The 21,207-nt window shown below is 41.4% G+C and overlaps 1 protein-coding gene and 1 gene segment (V, D, J or C); both read right to left on the bottom strand.

Moving 5' to 3' along the window:
- Positions 1–2,351: 2,351 nt before the first annotated feature.
- On the bottom strand, positions 2,352–3,122 carry LOC140520201 (immunoglobulin kappa variable 2D-29-like). The segment is given in 2 exon segments: positions 2,352–2,803; positions 3,039–3,122. Coding segments are annotated over 2 exon segments (504 nt in total).
- An 8,735-nt stretch (positions 3,123–11,857) lies between these two features.
- LOC140521610 (uncharacterized) lies at positions 11,858–18,255 on the bottom strand. The gene has a single exon (XM_072636850.1). The coding sequence runs from the start codon at positions 18,019–18,021 to the stop codon at positions 16,774–16,776; it is 1,248 nt and encodes a 415-aa protein (XP_072492951.1). The 5' UTR covers positions 18,022–18,255; the 3' UTR covers positions 11,858–16,773.
- Positions 18,256–21,207: the final 2,952 nt, after the last annotated feature.

The following is a 21,207-nucleotide window of genomic DNA, read 5'->3' as shown; positions in this document are numbered from 1 at the left end:
TTCTTCTCCTGAGCTAAATGAACAGCCTTTTCTTTCACCTGTGAACCTCTCGCTTGCTTTTTTAAAGGAGAGCCTGAATGCTGAGAATTCCCAGGCAAACTAGTTAACTCTTTTTCCATCTGAATTTTTTTCCTTCAACAGCTTGTCTCTGCTTTTACACATAATACAGTAACCTGTTAATAAAATCCAGCCTCTCTTCTACACTCCTGCCAGTGCTTTCCCTGGTTTTATTGGTATTCCTTGCAAAGATCAGTTCAAATCTCTAGGTTCTCCTCCCATAACCTTAGTTCCCAGATTTAACAAAGTCCAGTGCTTTTAGCCCATTCTCTTGCTAGGAAGGAATAAGGTAAATCCTCCCATTCTGGAATATCCATTTCTTCCACTGAAGTCCTTCTGCCTCCCAAGAGAAATTTTATAGCCTGTGAGCCTGTTCATGATGCCAAATGTATTGCCAAGGCAATAGTCTCAGCACTAATGGGGACTATGAATATGCCAGCATAGTTCTGTGATGGACCTGGCATCATGCAAGCTCTTGATGCCAACTAAAAAACTAACCTCTCCAACGGGACCTCTTGGGTTAGTGGCACTTCTGTATCCAGTTTCAGTGGGAAGTAACTAGGGAAGAGACCTTTCCCTCTTACCCTAAGATTTTAGGCCCCATTTGTTTGAGGGGGTAATAATGGGGTGCTTGTGCTCAAGCCCCACCCTAAGATATTGCATTATGTGCTTATTTTGTGTGATCTCTGTTATACTGTTGTAATGTTCTGTTGACACCAGTTGCTCCATTGACCTATATAATGGATAGGAAAGACCTTGGAGCCGAATGTATTGTTGATGTATTTTAGCTGAGCTTAAAGGTCTTTCCTACCCATTAATAGGCCTATGTAACTTGCTTAAATAATATGGAAGCCTAAGTCACATGTGGTGGGAGGAACTTGCTGAATGGGTGGAACAGGAAGGGTGGAACAGAGCTGGTAGAATTAAGTATTTCAAATAGATTTGAAAAGTCATCCAGTCCCCTTTGATTTCCTGAATTCATCAGGGTATCGTCTTAATTTTTGTTTCTTCCTTGCATGAAAGGATATGGTTTGTGAAAATCGAGGAGTTTTGAATGTAACATGATACCTAGTATATGTTTGTGGGTGTGATTTTATGGTTGCTTGGTATTAAATATGGTAGAGTTTCAGTGATTCACTCTTTGCTCTGCCATCTTGGCTCCCAAAAGTCTCCTTGCTCAAGTCTTTTAAAGTCAACAGTTTGGAGAAGCTGGGTAGCACAGTGGATAGAGCACTCACCCTAGGGTCCGGAGGACCTGAGTGCAAATCCAGCCTCAGAGAGTTGACACGTACTAGCTGTGCAGCAGAGGGCAAATCATTTAATCTTAATTATCTGGCAAAAATAAATAAGTCACAACAATATTGTTATTATATTGTGGAATTATATAAATCATTCTCCTACTGACATCACTCTGAAATGCTCCATCACTCTGTGTATTATCTGGTATATTTGCAACTGTACCATTGCTCCATTTTTCAGTCTCTATCATCAAGGAAAAGGGGGTATATTAGTCTGTGTGGTCTTTGGGTAATATGCTTCTGGTGGGAAGGGACTCAAAATGGATACACAAACACACACACACACACACACACACACACACACACACACACACACACACACACAACTTAGGGCACTCCTTTCCCAGTCAGGGATAGCAATGATGAGGTTAGCATGATTTTAAAAAAGAAAAAAATATAGTTTTCTTGAAATAACATTATTAAGATGAGGAAGATTCTGACCAGGCACCATTATCTATGAGGAGAGCAGAATGGACAGCTTCCAGGCACCAATCTCTTGTTCCTCTTTGTAGGAACTGACCTCCTTGGAAAAGATTCAGTAGAGTAGATGCTAGAGAGATCTCTCCAGGGTGCACTAACATGAACAAAAATTTTGATAAAAATCCGATTTAAAAGCATAGTCAGAGAAAATGGACTCAGGATGTGAAATTCAAACTTGGCCCATTGGCGGGTTTTGTTTGGCTGCTGCCAGTTTTTCTTGAGCTTTTCAATTCATGACTCCTTACCTTCTATGGCATTCTGAGCTAGGAATAAAAGACAGAAAGAATCTCTGGCTAAAGATTTCACTTTCTTCTTTGCTTCTCACTCAGTGGGGAGTCAGATGAAATTTGAATGGGAGAGGGCTTTAGGCCCTGGGCATTGTAGGGTGACCCAATCTGGGAGGGGTTTGCTCTTTACTTGACTGTACTGCTCTTGGCTGAGGAGGAGCAAGAGCCCCCAGGGCCCAGAGCTGCCAGACCTTGGCCTTTCCCCTGAGCCCTGAGTCCCTTTTCTCACCTAAGCCCCAGAGACCCTGCCCCCCGAGCAGGCAGCCCTGCAGCTGCTGCAGGATAGGAAGGAGAGGAGACAGCTGAACCCCCCTGACCAGCCAGCCTCGGCCTGGGGAGGTTTTTGTTCAGGGATGTAGCACTGTGGGAGGGGAGTAGCAAGTGTTTGAGCACAGTAATAAACTGCTCCATCTTCAGCCTCCACGCCGTTGATTGTGAGGGTGAAATCCTTCTCAGCACCGCTGCCACTGAACCTGGCAGGCACTCCTGAGTGCAGGTTGGAAACCTGGTAAATGAGTCCCTGAGGAGACTGTCCAGGTTTCTGTTGGACCCATTGCAGATAAGTCTTCCCATCACTGTGTTTGACACTCTGACTGGCCTTGCAGCTGATGGTGACTCTCTCTCCAGGGGTCACAGACACTGAGGCTGGAGACTGGGTCAGCACAATGTCTCCTCTGGAACCTAAAAGCAGGGATTAAAGATTAACCAACATGGAATATGACAGAACCAAGTTTCCTTCTCTTGTGATATTTATTCCACAGACAGCCTGGCTCTGCAAACCCCACTGACCTCCTAGAAATCCTCATTCCCCCTTGGACTTTTCTAGCTCATGGTGCCAGAGATTCTAAGCTCCTTTGAATTCTCTCTTCTTATGAAAAGCTGCATATCTGCGTGTTGTGTTGTTCCATGTTCTCACCTGGGACCAAAAGCATGAGGAGCCCACAGAGAAGCTGGTACAGGGACTCCATTGTGCAGTGTCTCCTCCCCTGTGGATGCTCTGCCCCCAGCCCCAGTTTATGTCCCCGTGTCTGCAGGCCCTCCCCTTGGGGATCTCTTTATGCAAAGCAACTGGGGGATGGGACTTTTAGGAGTACAAGTGACTGACTCAGCTCAGGGGAAGGCCCTGAGACCTTGATACCCTGAAGACGTCTCTCCTCTTGGGACCTTTGAGTGATCAGGGCTCCTGGTATTCCCACTTGTACTTAGGTTTTTAAAAAGATTTGATCAGTTTTATATTTCTAAAAGGCCAGAGGGCTTACATAAGAGGCAACATTGTCTACTGGAAAGAGGTTAGTGCCTGAATCCAGCAAAGATCTGATAGCTGCTGACATCCTGCACTTTGTTCCAACCCATGACCTGATGTCCCACTAATTAACGATCTTTTTGACATCTTAGTATGGAGTTTCCTGACATGGAAGGCCTGCTATTCTTTTATTCCTTGGTATGATTTAGGGAAACCAGCTCTTTGGGGAAGTCTGGGGTGGGATAGAAGGGAAAAGTCATTGAGATCCAGAAGTATTTGGTGAGGAAAGGCAAAACTGCATGGACCCTGCCCTGACGGGCATTTGGGCATCCAAGGGGAAAGGAAACTGGGAAGTGAGAATCTTGTCTCAGAAAAGGATCTGAAAGCATTCGTGGTAATTTCTGCCCTTTATCTCCTCATTCGTTTTTAAATTATGGATCAAATGTGCAGGGAAATCTTTTGGGGAATTGTTTTCCATGCAGAAGGACAGGGGCAGTATGTAAAAAGTTGTCCAAAGGCTGGAAGAGTGGGCCACATCAAGTACCATGGGTTTTACTAGGAATTTCCCTAAAGTCCTGCACCTAAATAGGAAAAAAGAAGGAGCTGCACAAGTGCAGTCTGGGTACCTGGAGAAAGGAAATATGGTCAGTCAATGAGTCATCCACAAGCATTTATACAGCTCTTATCATGAGCCAGGGAAGATGCCATGTGCAGGGGATACAAAGGAAGGCTGAAATACAGTCTCTGCCCTCAAAGTGTTGACATTCTAATGGAAACGACATGCTACAGATAGATGGGGACCTACAAGGTAGATACAGTGGATGTCAAGGCAATTATGAAGGCAGAAAGTAGATGATGAGGAAGGGGAGTACCAGAAAAATCCTTTTGCAGAAAGTAGATTTTTTTTTTCAGGCTCAAAATTCTCCAGGGAGCAGAGATGGAGGTGGGAGAGGGAGAACATTCCAGCCATGGGGGACAGCCAGGGAAAAGGCCCAGAACTGAAAGATGGAGGAATAGCAAGGCCAGTGTTTTGGAACCATAGGGTACTTAGAAGAGAGCAAAGTGTCAGATTGGAAAGTCAAGAAGCATCTGGTTTTTGAAGGACTTTGAAAGCCAAGTACAGGATAAACACTACTTATGTCTATGACTGGGAGAGCAGGAGGATTATTGGAATGGAAACTGCAATATGAATCAATAGGGTACCTACTTAGAGTAAAAAAAGAGAGAAAGAATATAATATAATATTAGGATTTATTCATAATTAAAAGTGCCCAAACCTTCACTTTTCTGGCTTCACCAACCTCCTAAGGCAGACATTTCCTAAGAAAATTTTGAAATTGAGGCAAGTGATAACCCCCCACTCTCAGGTGTCTTGACAATACCTGGTTAGGGGATGCTAAGAGGCCCCTGAAATTGTCTTCTTCAGTTGCTGTATATTCCAGAAAACCTGAAGCTGTTACGTGCCGGAGGCTCTGAATGTGTCAAGGACAAAGGGCCCCCAACCCAGCTGACATAATTGTTTATTTACACTCCAAGCTCCATTCCCTGTGTGTTCTTGGGAGTCAAGACAGGCACCAATTGGGACCCTTCTAGATAAGCAGACCCTCCTCTCTTCAAAGTCTTGCAGTCCTCAAGAGAAAAGAATGGGGCTTTGGCCACTCTGCTTATTCATGATTATTCCTCTGCTTTGAGAGGGAATTAGTCTTTTTCTCACACTTACTCTTCTCCTCCTGCTGTCCTCCCTTTGGGGGAAGATTAGTGCTCCCCCTCTGCCCTTTGTTGCAATTTCATAAATATGTCAGATTCTGTGTGGATGGTGAGCTCCTCAGCCTGGAGTTCCAGTCACTGGGGAATGTGACTCGTTTTTAAGTAGAACTTGAGAGCACTAGATAGAAGAAGCTCTGCTCTGTGTCCTCAAGGACTTGACTTCTGAAGCACAGAGTCCCTTTCTAGACAGGAAACACTCTTTTCTATTCAAGACTGTATGAGGACCAGATCAGTGCTAGAAGAAAAGAGGAGAACATTTCCCCTTCTCCATTTAGCCAAAGTGATGGGATAGATGTTGTTCCTCTTTCTACAAATACCACACAGCTCCTCCATGCCTTCTCATTGTGTGCAGTATTTTCCATGGCTTTCTGCAATTCCAGGTGGAGGATTTACCATTTGAATAGGAAGCATTTCTCAGATTAAAGGAAAAAACTTTTCTTGGATGCCATGGATGTATTTGGGCAGTCTGCAGGTTTTCATTTATGATTATTTTATTCCAAGGACTAGTTGAAGTCCATGGTATTTACAGAATTTCAGCACTGGAAGGAATCAGAAATGAGAAGGACTCCAGTCCACAAGAGGATAAAAGTCCCTTCCTCAACATCACCTGAACATGGTCATCCAACCTCTGTCTAAGGAAAGGAAATTGAATATGGTTTTAATTATCAAGAAATAATTTGGTATGATTTTTTTACCAGGTTCTTAGAGTTTCAAAACAATTTCAGGTGACCCAAAGGCAATGAAAAGATGTATCTCAGATGTAAGCATGTTTCGACATGCTGCCAACGATGACTTACTGGGAAAAATACCAACAGAAAGATAGACACAGGAGACCTGGGATGGGCAGCACCTCTTCTTTCCCACATCTCACCTCCCACATTCCTTCCTTCATCCCAGAATTTATAATCATCAGAGGGCAAATCCACTCCCTTGTAGAAGGGGCTTGCCTCCCTCTCTCACCTAACAACCAACACTCAGAGCAGGTAGCTAGCCCACCAGGTTGAGGAATGATGACCTGAAAGTCTGGTTAAAAAAGGCAAACAGGCTAAATTCCTATTGTTTATTCCCTTAAAGCTAGGGGTTACATGATCATGGAGACAGAAAAACTTCTGACTGTCTGATACAAGGCTTAAATCTGTTTTAGGACAATCCCAGGATGTCTATGTCCCTCAGATTTATGGTCTCTATATGTGTTTAACTATACCATGAGAAAGGAATTTTCTTAGTTGGATAAGTTGTAAATACAGTGAGACAAGACCATTAACAAAGTAGTGTCAGGTCCTCAGCCTGGCTCACTGTTAGAAGCAGTAAGATGCAGCTGACTAATGTCATGGCTCAGGCGTTGTAGTTTCCTCTTCTTTCTCTGGCAGAATCCCTGTGATTTCTTCCCCGTGATGCACGACCTGTAGTCTTTTCACTGGTACCCAAATTTCCTTGTCTCCTGTAAAGATACAAGCATAACCCTTGCTCCAAGTTATTATGGCATCATGTTCTAGAAGTCAGTCTGAGCTGATCATGTATTTCATGGCAGGCCTAAGACCGTGCTCATCGAATTTTAAAAAGTTGATTGTGCACAGTGCTAATTTTAATTTGTCATGTGCCATAGACCTGGGTCCTGAAACTCCCCCTTTTTGTTTTTGGACATAATTGTTTTATGGTGAGGTTCGCATGTTCTGCTATGGCTTGTCCCGTGGGGTTGTAGGGGATCCCAGTCACATGAGAGATTCTGAATTCTGAGAGGAATTTTTGGAAGGCCGAAGCAGTGTATGCTGGGCCATTGTCTGTCTTTAATAGTCGTGAGACGCCATGGGCGGCAAAATGTTGCAGCATATGACTATACACGTCCTTCACTGCCTCTCTGGTGTGTAGGGTAGCTATGATGAAACCGGAGAAAGTGTCTACAGACACATGGACATATTTGAGCCTCCCGAATGAAGCTATGTAAGTCACATCCATTTGCCATATGTCATTAGGATGTGATCCCTTAGGATTGTATACTCTGCATGGCATTGGTGTCTGGAAAGGAACGCATGCCGTGCATGACTTCACAATTCGTCGGGCCTCTTTCTTTGTAAGCTTATGTAAATGTCTTAATGATTTTGCTGATATGTGAAATTTTTTGTGAGCCTGCTGAGCTCCCTCTGTAGTTTCTAGGTATACACCTCCTGACACTGCTCAATCCACAACCTCATTTCCTTCTGCTAGAGGCCCTGGTAGATTGGAGTGTGATCTTATGTGTAGAATGTGAAATGGGAACATCCATCCTCTTATGGTGTTTTGAACTTCCACTAGCAGCTGTCCAATTTCTAATTGTGTTGATATGCAGGCAGTCTCTAAGTCTGGTATAAGTGTAGCTACATATCTACTGTCAGTAATGATGTTGATAGGCTCATCTATTGCTAAAGACTTCCAGACCACAAATAGTTCATTCTTTTGGGTGGAGGAGAATGGAGTATTATATACCTGCAACCATTTATCTTGATATACATATGTAGCTACTCTGTTTAATTTTGTGGCATCTGTAAATACACTCTTTCCTTCTACTGGAGTGTCATGGTGTTTCTCCGCCCATGTCCCTGGTGTTTCCTGGTATATGCTTAGAGCCTTATTTATGTTCCCTGTTTTGAAGTTTTGATTAATAATGACTTGCCATTCTAGGTATTCTGTACAGCATCTCTCTACTTGTTCTTTAATGTATCTACAATAGATGGCATCAGGATCTCTTCCTATCAATCTCCTCACTCTCTGTATTGCCTTATATACCACTTGTGCAACTAATGTACAGTAAGGGACACAAGACCTGTTATGCACTCTCTTCAAGTGTATCCACTCTAATACCCCTCCCTCTTGGTGTAGGCACCCCTTGGGAAGTTCCACAGTGAAAAGGATGGAGACATACATACTTTCTGTCGGTTCATATCTCCTGGTGCTAGCCTCTATGATTTTTGTTTGAATTTTTGAGATATACTCTAACGCTTGAGGAGTCCATTCTTGTGGTGAATTTAAATCAGGAACTCCTTTCAGCATGTCATACAATGGGTATAGTTCACCCATAGGTATTCCTAATTGTGGCCTGATCCACTGAAGCTCTCCTATCACCTTTTGCATGTGATTGAGAGTCTTAATTTTAGAAACATCTATAACTGGTGGTTTAATATGGATTTGATGTTCTAATACAGTGTGTCCTAGATAATGTATAGGCAGGTCCTTTTGTATCTTATCAGCTGCTATTCTTAAGCCCTGCTTGAGGAATTCTCTCTCTATCATATGTAATGTCATTTCTAAAATCTCAATGTTGTCATGAGCTCCTAAGATATCATCCATATAATGGAGTATTAACACCTGGGGAAATCTTTTTCTGACTGGGTGTAGTGCCTTGTCTACATACCACTGACAAATTGTGGGACTGTTTTTCATTCCTTGGGGTAGTACCTTCCATTGGTAATGATGGTATGGCTCCTGTAGATTGACACAGGGTACAGAGAATGCAGACCTCTCCCTATCCTCAGGATGGACAGGAATACTGTAAAAAACAATCCTTGATGTCAATCACCCAAAGTTTATAATTGCTGGGGATTGCATTGGGTGAAGGCAAACCTGGCTGCAAAGTACCCATTGCCTGCATGATGTCATTGATCTTTCTCAAATCAGTCAGCATTCTATATTTTCCAGATTTCTTTTTTATAACAAATACAGGAGAGTTCCATGGACTAAAAGATTTCCTCAATGTGTCCTAACTCTAACTGTTCTTGTACTAGGTCTTTCAGGGCCACGAGATTTTCATGTTTTAGGGTCCATTGATCCACCCATATGGGCTCATCTGAAATCCATCGTAATTTCAGTGGTGGAATTTTCACGGTCTTCTCATCAATGGACCTGCTCAGAAATTTGTTGCTAATCTCGTCCCTAATTGTGTAAGCAGGTCTCTTCCCCACAGTATTATGGGAAGCCCTTCCAATACTTGGAGCCAAAATTTTCCTGATCTATCCTCAAAGTTCCACCTTAGTGGTCTGGCCACCTCCCTGGCCCATTGTGAGTCTCCTATGTCATATACACTGTGTTCCTCTCCTATAGGCCATTGAGATTTCCATTGTGTCAAGGGGAATATGTTTCTGTCTGCACCTGTGTCAACAAGGCCTGTTTTGGGTATTCCTTCTATATATATGGTAAGCATCGGTCTCTGATTGCCAATTTGTTGAGTCCAATATATTGTTCGTTCTATTCTATGATTCATTTGTATTCATTGTGCTACCGGTTGCCTTCTATCAACCTCAACCTCCACATTGTTAGAGTTGCACATCAGGATCTTCTGCAAGGTGCCAATTGGTGGTTGCTGTACTATGGCCTGTAAACCTGTGTAAGCATTTGCTGGTGCAGAAATGATAATCTCTTGCTTTGTTTTGATATGTACTCCCTCTATTGGTAACCATACTGTTGTGCAGGGAGGTATCAGGAAATTTCCTAGGCTTCTAATTAATTTTGACTATATGGCACCGATTTGAGTGTCTGATACTTCCTCCTGAGGTCGAAAGTGGCCTGTGGGATCCTCTCTGTGTCCTCCCAGGTGGCCCCCCTTTGCTCCTGGGCTGGAGGGACGCCCTTCTGCATGTTTAAATACTGAGCGCTGCTCTTGGGAGTAGAAGATGACCAACATTCAGAAGCCCAATGTCCTGGTTTCTTACATTTTTGGCACGGTATGGAGGCCTACTCTTAAACGGTGCTCTGTCCCCTTGGTTCTGGAATCTCTTCCTCCCCTCTGCTTTGTTTCTACAATCCTTCTTGTAATGCCCTATTTTTCCACACTTAAAGCATCTCAGTTTTGATCCAGCTCCTTGATAACTTCTCATTGCCCCTGCAAAGGCTGATGCCTGTACTCTTGCTTTGTATGTCTGAGATCCTACCTCCTCACATCTATTTAACATGTCCTCAGTGGAACAGTTCTTGGGCAATCCTAGCATCGCCTTCCTACAGTCTGCATTAGTTCCTGATCTGAGGATGTCTTTTATCACTACAGCAGTACCCTGTACTTCACCCATAATCCTGATGACAACCTCATTTACCCGAGCACAGAAATCTGTAAAAGATTCTGCATTTCCTTGCTTCAGTGATTGCAGAGATACCTTCTTAGGACCCTTCTCAGGAAGGGTCCTAAGTTTAAAGGCCTGCTCCACCCCTTGAGCCAGCCTCTCATACAGCACTAGATCATGTCCTATTTGCTTAACATCTTCTGAATACTCTCCTGCCCCAAATAACATATCATAATACCGTTGGGCATTTGTTGTGTTGCCTGCGTTAACTGACATTGCTATGGCTCTTAATTTTTCTGCCAACAGCTGAAGAAAGCAAACATATTGTCCGGGAGTCAAGATGGCTCTCATGTTTAGTTTCCAGTCATTTGGGGTAAACACATAATTAGCCAATTCTTTCAATTTTATGAGAACATAAGGAGCATTTATCCCATAATCTACTACAGCCTTTTTTAGTTCTTTTATCTGTGAGGATGGTATGGGCCTGTGAGTCCTTGTCACAGAGTCGTTCTTTCCTTTATCCTCCAATACGGGGAATGCATCTATCCATTCTCTGCCAATCTCTCTTAGGCTAGTATAATCACCATCCTCTCTCAACTTTTCTAAAGTTTGCTGTAAAGATGATTTCTTGCCTCTGGATGGTTCTGTTGCCTCATTTTTCGACGAAGTTCCCCTTTTTTCACATTTCATGCTTCCTTTTTTCTCCCTATCTGTGCTTCCTCCTTTCTCACTGTCGTTAAGTTCCTCTTTCCAACTGACTTTTTTCTTTCCTCGGTAGGTTTCTCAATTTATCAGTTAGCTCTTTAACACTGCCCTGCAAATCCTGCACCATCTGTCTATTCTGCCATCTCTCTTGTTCTAGTGGTAAATTTGGATATATAGATGCTGGCTGCCTTTCTGGGCTATTTTCTCTTGAGCTACTTTCTGACCCTGATGGAGTTGTCTGTGAGGATGTGGTGAATGTTCTCATTTGCACTGCCTTGCCACCGTCTTCCTCTATGAACACATTCTTCAGCATGTTATATAAAAAGAATGTGTGAGGATCCAATTCATTTGGGGTTTCGAGCTCAAAAGATGTTAACTGCTCCCCAACAATAACCCAAGAGTCTAAACTCATAGGTCGTTCTGATACCCAAGGACAGATTTCACAGATGGTGTCTATAAACTTCCTTATATTATTCAAGCTTACTGTGGTTCCAGGTTTCCTGATGTTTTTATAAATTATTGCAGTATACTGACCCTTACTCAACTTTTCTGAGCTTTGCCCCATCTCAAGTTTACTCAGTTACACTGCATCTCACTCAAGCTGGATGCGCGCGTCTTCTGCATCTGTTTCTCGGAGGCACTCTGGAGGCACTCAGTGAGGAAGACAGGCTACGGTCTCCTGTTGCACTCAGGTATCCGCTTCTGACCCTGTCCTGATAGCTCCTGTACACCAGACTCTGTGAATCCTGACTGTCTAGGCTCCTGGGGAGCCTGACTCACTCGGCTGGGGTTCCTGAGGGACCTGACTCCCTCAGCTGGGCTATACATAGGCTCCAGCCCTGCTCCTTCCCCCTGCCTGCCACCCCATGTTGGGGCGCCAAGTTGCTATGGTAATGGCATAACACCCGGAGAGGAGCAAGTCTTATACCTGGCCAGCAGGCTGCTCGTCCTCCTGTGGAGCTCCTGAGTAAAGGAATGAGGTGGGAGAGCAGGTCATGAAGCAACTCCAATTTATTCAAGCAAACACTCTGGTTATATAGTCTCTGCCAATCAGCCCAACAAACCATGGTAACACACGCAAACACCCGAAACTATAGTAATGAACACAAGCCAGAACTATAGTAACAAACACAAACCAGGGGTGAGGCCATCCCTTCCAGTGCCATCTTGTTCACCCTTCCCTGCTCTGGACTCAGTTTACCTGATGTCCGTCAGTGTGGCATCCCAGATGGCATAGCGGTCAGCACCCCTTACATAATTGTTCTGGAATCCTCTTCCAGTTTAAACAAAGCAAAGAGGTTAGTGGCTAATCTTAATACTTTGATGGAACTATGTCTGTTTCACAAGTTGTTATTCTTCCCTAATTATACTCACTCTGGAAGAATGAGATACTTCAGGAATTAAATCTTTTATATATAACAAGTTCAAACGCAAATTTTAACTCTTGCTTAGGCCATAGAATGACTACAAATTCACATCAAAACAGCAAGATCACTTCGGTTTTACAGCTTAATTGAACAGTAAATTATTTTGAAATTTTAGTAGGCCTTCTAAAAAATCACACAAGATATTATTTTTTAAAAACATTTCTTCTAAAAGTATTTCCCCTTCTTTAAAAACAGTTTAAAATTTATTCTGATGCTAAGGGACAAACTTTTATAAAGAAAATTAGTTGGAAACTTTTAAAATGATTGATATACCTTTCTTTTTTCCTTAAGCTAAAATAAACCTTTAAAATTGGAATTCATTAAAGCTGAGTTGTTACCAAAATATCCTTACGTTATATGAATTTCCAAAGTATTATAACAAACTGAACTCTCACTTATTGCAGAATTCCTAGATATCACAAAATGCTTTAGTAAAAACGGGGTTGGAATGGAATCTCACATGGGTAACAGTAAGAGACTGACTCACAGAAAAGCACTACTGCTTTTAAAAATCCTTTCAAACAATGGGAACATCTTAAGGTGGCTCTCAAATAGTTTACATAAAACTCTGCACATGTTCTAATTTCAGATGAAAACAATATTCGATTTCCCAGTAAGATTACACAGAAGGGCTCATGTGTTTTGCTGGTCACTTGCTTTTGATCATAGAAGTTTGCTATAGAAGGAAAAAGCAGGGACATGTGACTTACGAAATATGACAGGATAAAACATCCTTTACTCTGTTTAAATTCAGATAAGAGTGAAATTAATGCAGACAACTATACCCAAATACAAACTCAAGACAAAAAATAGTTATGGTCCCAAAAACCTTTTACCTTAAACTGCAAGTCTCACTCATCACAGCTTAGAGCCAGATACAGTTATTTCCACTCTCATGGAGTTACAATGAGCAATAAAGATTTACCAGGACACACACACATAAGGGATTCTATTTAATATCTTTCCTTCTCAAACTTAAAATTCGTCCTGATGTAAAAGTCAATTGTTAAAAATCCTTTCTATCTATTACAATTTCTGAGCAAGTCATATTCATTGTTTAGGAATTACATTCCTAGGAATTTTTAGCAATTACTTTCCTAGGACTGTCTTGCCCACACGAATGGGAGGACTGTTCTGAATGGGCAGAAAGAATCTAAATAAAGTTTTCATTCCATTCCCTCCTTTCCATACACAGTAATCACTTAACAATTTTTGGTTTCAGCAGTAAAACAGTACTCCCAAATAATTTAGTTAACAATTCTACAGCTTCATAGAAAATAGTCAAATTGTTTTAGCTGTAACTTTTTAACATGCAAAGGTGGAAATATCTGATTTTCTAAATGGCTATTACAAAACATTATAAGACAAGGTTAGCAGGACGGATAAAGTAACATACCTAGTTTTACGCAATTTTCTCAACATCTTTTTAGTTTCAACAAAATTCAGACAAAAAATTGCTTTGTCTAACACCATATCTGGATTACAGTGGTCACTCAGTTTTCACAATCCAAGAGAAATTCAGAAATACAATCTTAGAAATACAGTTTGAACACAACAATAACTTCAGACAGAATTATTTGCATTTCCAGAAATGATTGATCTTATTACTTTGAGTAATTAAAACCACTTCAAAGTTAATAATTACAGTAGAGAGACATAATAATACAGTGTATAATATATCAATCATTATGTGAACCATTTTGGCATCATTTTATCATTTTGATCCCAAAACAAACATAATGATTTTTACTTTTACAAATCAGAAAACGGGTCAAACAGACGTAAAATACATTTTGCAACTGAAACAGAGAAGTGAAGCTTGCCAAGAGCAGAGAAGCTGGTGTCCCAGCCACGATGAGTTTTGCAGACAAGAGTTTAGTGAATGCTTGTCACAGGCCTGATCTGTCCACCTTTCTCTTCCCCCCAAGGCTGCAGAATTTACTGAGCCTCAGGCACTTTGCAGCTGCTGGGACAGGGTGGGCAGAGTGTATAGGACCTGGTGACATTTCCAAGCTTTACTTAGAAACGTGGGCTAAAAGGTTACCTAAGGGCACAGGACTGTTAGAATCATTGCAATTGCTGCCCCTATACTTCTCCTACATTTTCCTCTCTATAATTAGATCTGGGATGAGAGGGGTTAACATGAACTTCTGTAGTTGCTAAAGAATTCCTGTTCTGAAATACTCCCTTAACTCTGAGAGAGAGTGAGGAATTTTAGGTGATCAGAATTAGCAAGGTGAATTTCTAGGGCTAACCACGATCTTAGGAGGTATTTTTTTCCAGTAATTTCAAATGATCAGTTGCCAAAATTTTTTTATGATTAATCTCACAACATACAAATCTGCTAAAATGATTTTACCTCAGATGGTCTAACTTTCCATTGTAATTCCAGGTTGGCCAGACCAGAACAACAAGGAAAAATGTTAAAGTTTTGTTTGTTTCTTTTCCCAGCTGCAGCCCTGGATGTCCAGCTGCTTGCATTTAAATCTTAAAAGATAACAGACTCATTCACAGCACACAGGATACAGAGACATACGCTGACAGACAATTGATGACACCACAAACACAACGAGAGCTCAAAACACAAAAAAACGAGAGAGAGCGAGAGAGAGAGCAATTAGAAGTTTGATAGTTCGTAAGTGGATTGTAACTGTCCTCTTCAAGACCAGAGTCCTTAAAAGGAAAAGTAGGGAGCGGGAAGGAGGAGACAATGGAGGCTTGAACAGAGGTTTCCTTCCTCAGGGCTAAGGCAGGTAGGGGAAGACAAGGGGGAAAAGAGAGCGGTTAAGTGCCATCATCTTCCCCAGATCAGAGGCCTTCAAGGGAAGGGGGAGGTAAGAAGGAGGACAGAGGGGGAATCGGACCAAGGGAGTGAAGGACAGACTGCAGAACTTTGAAGAAGAAAGGAATTTGGCCAGTACTCGGCTAGTGCTGAAGCAGCTCTGCGAGCCCTAAAGTGAAGAGGCTTCTCTCTTTTATTCTCCCTGAGCCATGCCAGCAAGCCCAAGATGAAACATTTCTGCTGCTGGCTAGAGGTTCCGTTGGCCTTGAAAAATAATTTGATTGTAAGATAAAGTAACTTCGACCCGTCCAAAAGAGCCCTGTGGTGGCCAACATAATTTACAGCTATCTTTAGTTAATTGACACTAGTGCTTCAATACCTCTGATCATCAGGTGGATAACAGCCTGACATGAGAAGCAGAGGTCTTATCAGCCAGATTTCTAACTTTAGTGGCTTTTTTTAAAAACTGACCCATAACTAACTGATTTTCCTAGATCAATGCTCAGAGGAGACCCAATTAGTACAGAGCAAATTAATCTGAATTGGTCTCCGCCCCCAGAGTTAGCTTGAAAGGGAATTTTTAGACATCAATCAAGCTAAGGGGAGTCCTTTGGAAGCTGGAAGGGAGAGGACTTACACCAACCCCATCAAGGCCCAGGACTCTAGGACAAACAGATCCTCTGGCACCTGAGTCCTGGTCTTGGTGAGATGAGGAAATGTCCATCCCATTCCTCAGTTCCAATCCATATTGGTCGCCAGTACCGTTGACCTGAAAGTTTGGTTGAAGGAGAGGCAACAGGCCAAATGCATACACTTATTATTAATTCATTACCCTTAAAGTAATGGTTACATAGTACTTCTCATTTTAACTCACTAATTACATATGTCTTCGAGAACAGATTCTCTGATGTGGGAGAAAAGAATGTTTTTCCCACATAAATAATTATTCAATTAGGACTAAGCTGTTTCCCTATCTCCTCATTCAGAAACTGGCCAGTGTAGGTGATTCAGTCAGTCTTTCAAGGGCAGGGCTGATGATCAGATGAAATCTTGGGCAAGACTTATTTACCTGGGAAAATTTAGATCAGAACAAAATGTAAAGAGATTTTATTATAGGTGAATTCTGGCCTATTGCGTTTTAGTGAAACAGTTCTGAGGGGAATTGGACCTCTCTGGTCTAGACTGCACTAAGTAATGGTGATCTGGCTAGAAATAGGACCCCTTGTCCAAAACGGAGTCAAGATTCAGGCCCCTCCCACCCAGTCCCTCATTAGAATAAGTTCAAATCTCATAATACTCATTCTCATTAAGATTTAAGTAATCAGAATTGATTTACGCCTATAGGTAACTCCCACTTAGCTAAAGGAATACAAGTTTTGAGAGGTCTCCATGATTCCTATTTGGTTAGTAAGAGATAGCTAAATGACCATTGTTTTATAAATTATAAACAAGCCATAATTAAATAATTACCCAGAAATGATGTCTCCTCAAATTTGCTTTTATCAGATTTGTATAATAAGGTGAGAGTGTATATAAAAGGTTCAATTATATTATACAACTCTCCAGTGTGATTTCTATTATGTGCAGCAACTAGGAAGTCTAGTTCTGAAAGCCTTACCACATTGACTACATTCATAAGCTTTCTCTCCAGTGTGGATTCTCAGATGTAGACTAAGTTTGGATCTCTCTCTGAAAGTCTTTCAACATTCATTACATTCATAAGATCTCTCTCCAGTGTGGATTCTCTGATGTACAAAAAGTTGGTAGTTCTCCCTAAAGGCCTTTCCACATTGATTACATTCACAAGATCTCTCTCCACTGTGGATTCTCTGATGTACAGCAAGATTTGAGCTGTCTCTGAAAACCTTTCCACATTGATTACATTCATAAGGTTTCTCTCCACTGTGAATTCTCTGGTGTAAAGTAAGCTGGGAGTTTTGTCTGAAAGTTCTTCCACATTGATTACATTCATAAGGTTTCTCTCCAGTGTGGATTCTCTGATGCAGGATCAGTTTGGAGCTTTCTCTGAAAGCCTTTCCACATGCATTGCATTCATAAGGTTTCTCTCCAGTGTGGATTCTCTGATGGGCTGCAAGACTGGAGCGAGTCCTGAAAGTCTTTCCACACTGATTACATTCATAAGGTTTCTCTCCAGTGTAGATTCTCTGATGTACAGTAAGTTGGTAGTTGACCGTAAAAGCCTTTCCACATTGATTACATTTATAAGGTTTCTGTCCAGTGTGGATTCTCTGATCTGCAGGAAGATCTGAGCTAGATCTGAAAGTCTTTCCACATCTATTACATTCACACAGTCTCTCTCCAGTGTGGATTCTCTGATGTGCAGCAAAAGTGGAGCCCCTTGTGAATGCCTTTCCACATTGATTACATTCATAAAGTTTCTCCATATGGATTTTCTGATGTAGAATAAGATGGCCTTGAAATCTGAATGCATTTCCACAGGGATTACATTCATAAGCTTTCTCACCATTGTGGATTTTCTGATGTTGAGTAAGACTGGAGCTCTGTAGGAATGCCTTTCCACGTTTATCATATTCATAAAGTTCCTCTACAGTCTCGATGCTCTGATGTACAGCAAGACTACAGCTGCAACTCCCCACCTTTCCACACCTATTGCATTCAGGAGGTTGCCTCTCACTGTCAATAATGTGATGAATCAGGAAGGATGAGTGTTCACTAAAATGTACACCACATTCATGAAACTCATGTGGGTTCTCTCCAGTATGAATTTTTTGACAGTAAATCAGGGAAGACTGTTGACTCATGTTTTTCCCACAGTGATGACAACCATAAAGTTTATCTCCAGGGTGATCTTTCTGAAATACAGCACAGATCTGTCTCCTAGTGAAGTCACAGGGACCATCACTCATGAGGTTTTCTTGGTGTGTTTCTTTCACAGAAATACTTAGCTTTTCAGTAGTCTCTTTCATTCAAGGTCTAATCATTCCTTCTGCAAAAACACAAATAGTGAAACATATTTACAGAGACACAGGTACACACACACACAATTATAAACACTCCCCTCCACTGGAAGAAAGTAAACTGATCTACATGATACTTCTTCAGGTAAAGATAAAAGTCTTCCAAGTTAAACAGACACAATTACAATGTTTGAAAATGCCACTGCTTGAAGAGCTCTGCAGAATAACTTGACTTGGAAAGACCTTGACAGACAATCACATTGGATCCTCAGAAACACCTCAGAAACTGGCAGATCCAGCATTCCTGCTACAACCTCAAGTCAGGCCATGAACTCTGAATGGCTGAGTTACCTGAAAAGTATCCCTGCAGGTGAGATTAGATCACCCACCCTGCAACTGGGCATGCTCTGTCCACAGAACTTGATGGCCCTTTTTCATGGCACTTACTTTTTTCAACTTTTTTAAAGAAATAAGGTTTTATTTTTGCACTTTTTTCTCCCTCTCTTTGGGTCTTCCTATTACCTGAGACACAAAAATATTGAAATTAGGGGAGTGGAGCCAAGATGGCGGAGTAGAAAGACACACATATGCTAGCTCTGAACCCACAGCCCATAAAATATCTGTAAAAAAGAACTCCCAACAAATTCTGGAGCCGCAGAAGCCACAGAACAACGGAGCAGACGAGATTCCTGTTCCAGAGAGCCGTGAAAACCTCTCGCAAAAGGTCCGTCCACTGCAGACCCAGAGCCGAGCCCAGCCTTGCCTTGGCCATGTGGCACCGAGAGGAGCAGATCCGAGCAGGCTTCAGGGATGGAATCCCCAGTGGTCGCGTGGGTCCCTCCACCCACGGGCCCAAAAGGTTGGTGAAAGGGACTTCTTGGCTTGCCGAGAGGAGAGTGGGGTCCCCCCATAACTCAGGCCCCCTCGGGAGGCAGCAGCGGAGACGGGAGCAGACTGGGGCTCCCCAAGCAGGCAGGAGCCTGGATCCATTGTTGAAGGTCTCTGCATAAACCCCCTGAAAGAACTGAGCCCTGAGTGATGGCCCTGCCCCCACCCGAGCACCTGAACTTAATCTCACACTGAACAGCAGCCCCTCCCCCGCCGAAAGACCTAAGGCTGGGAAGCAGCATTTGAATCTCAGACCCCAAGCTCTGGCTGGGTTGATCTGGAGGCAAAGTGGGTGTGAAGAGAATACTCAGAAGTCAAGTCATTGGCTGGGAAAATGCCCAGAAAAGAGAAAAAAAATAAGACTACAGAAGGTTACTTTCTTGGTGAACAGGTATTTCCTCCCTTCCTTTCTGATGAGGAAGAACAATGCTTACCATCAGGGAAAGACACAGAAGTCAAGGCTTCTGTATCCCAGCCCACCCAATGGGCTCAGGCCATGGAAGAGCTCAAAAAGGATTTTGAAAATCAAGTGAGAGAGGTGGAGGAAAAACTGGGAAGAGAAATGAGATGCAAGAAAAGCATGAAAAGCAGGACCACACCTTGCTAAAGGAGACCCAAAAATATGCTGAAGAAAATAACACCTTGAAAAATAGGCTAACTCAATTGGCAAAAGAGGTTCAAAAAGCCAATGAGGAGAAGAATGCTTTCAAAAGCAGAATTAGCCAAATGGAAAAGGAGGTTCAAAAGCTCACTGAAGAAAATAGTTCTTTCAAAATTAGAATGGAACAGATGGAGGCCAATGACTTTATGAGAGACCAAGAAATCACCAAAATAAAACCAAAAGAATGAAAAAATGGAAGATAATGTGAAACATCTCATTGGAAAAACAACTGACCTGGAAAATAGATCCAAGAGAGACAATTTAAAAACTATGGGATTAATAAAATTGAAATAAAGAAAACTATTGAATTAATAAATAAAACCAATAGTTGGTTTTATGAAAAAACTAATAAAATTGATAAACCTTTGGTTAATCTGATCAAAAAAAAGAAAGAAGAAAACCAAATTACTAACATTAAAAATGAAAGGGGTGAACTCACCTCCAATGAGGAGGAAATTAAAACAATAATTAGAAACTACTTTGCCCAACTTTATGCCCATAAATTCGACAATCTAAACGAGATGGATGAATATTTTAAAAAATACAAATTGCCCAGATTAACAGAAGAGGAAGTTGAATACTTAAACAACCCCATCTCAGAAAAAGAAATTGAACAAGCCATCAATGAACTCCCTAGGAAAAAATCTCCAGGGCCAGATGGATTCACAAGTGAATTCTATCAAACATTTAAAGAACAGTTAATTCCAATACTACATACACTATTCTTGAAAATTGGGGAAGAAGGAGTCCTCCCAAATTCTTTCTATGATACAAATATGGTTTTGATACCCAAACCAGGAAGAGACAAAACAGAGAAAGAAAATTATAGACCAATTTCTCTAATGAATATAGATGCAAAAATTTTAAATAAGATTTTAGCAAAACGAATACAGCATCTTATCACGAGATTAATACATTATGATCAGGTAGGATTCATACCAGGACTACAGGGCTGGTTCAATATTAGGAAAACTATTAGCATTATCGATCACATCAACAACAAAGCTAACAAAAACCACATGATTATCTCAATAGATGCAGAAAAAGCTTTTGACAAAATACAACATCCATTCCTACTAAAAACATTGGAGAATGTAGGAATAAAGGGAACTTTCCATAAAATAATAAGCAGTATCTATCTAAAACCTTCAGCAAGCATTATATGCAATGGGGATAAGCTAGATGCATTCCCAATAAGATCAGGGGTGAAACAAGGTTGTCCATTATCACCACTATTATTCAATATGGTACTAGAAATGTTAGCTGTAGCAATTAGACAAGATAAAGATATTCAAGGAATTAGAATAGCCAAAGAAGAAACTAAGTTATCACTCTTTGCAGATGATATGATGATTTACCTAGAGAATCCCAGAGATTCAAGTAAAAAATTACTTGAATTAATAAACAACTTTGGCAAAGTTGCAGGGTACAAAATAAACCCACACAAATCCTCTGCATTCCTATATATTAGCAACAAAGTTCAACAGCAAGAGATAGAAAGAGAAATCAAATTTAAAGTTAGGGTAGACAGTATAAAATACTTAGGAGTCTACCTGCCAAAACAAACCCAGGGACTATATGAACACAATTACAAGACACTTTTTGCACAAATAAAGTCAGATTTAAGTAAGTGGAAAAACATTAGT

Source organism: Notamacropus eugenii, chromosome 1 (assembly GCF_028372415.1).
Source record: "Notamacropus eugenii isolate mMacEug1 chromosome 1, mMacEug1.pri_v2, whole genome shotgun sequence".
NCBI classification, from domain to species: Eukaryota; Metazoa; Chordata; class Mammalia; order Diprotodontia; family Macropodidae; genus Notamacropus; species Notamacropus eugenii.
The sequence above is the reverse complement of the archived record's forward strand: the minus strand, read 5'-3'. Positions and strand labels throughout refer to the sequence as shown.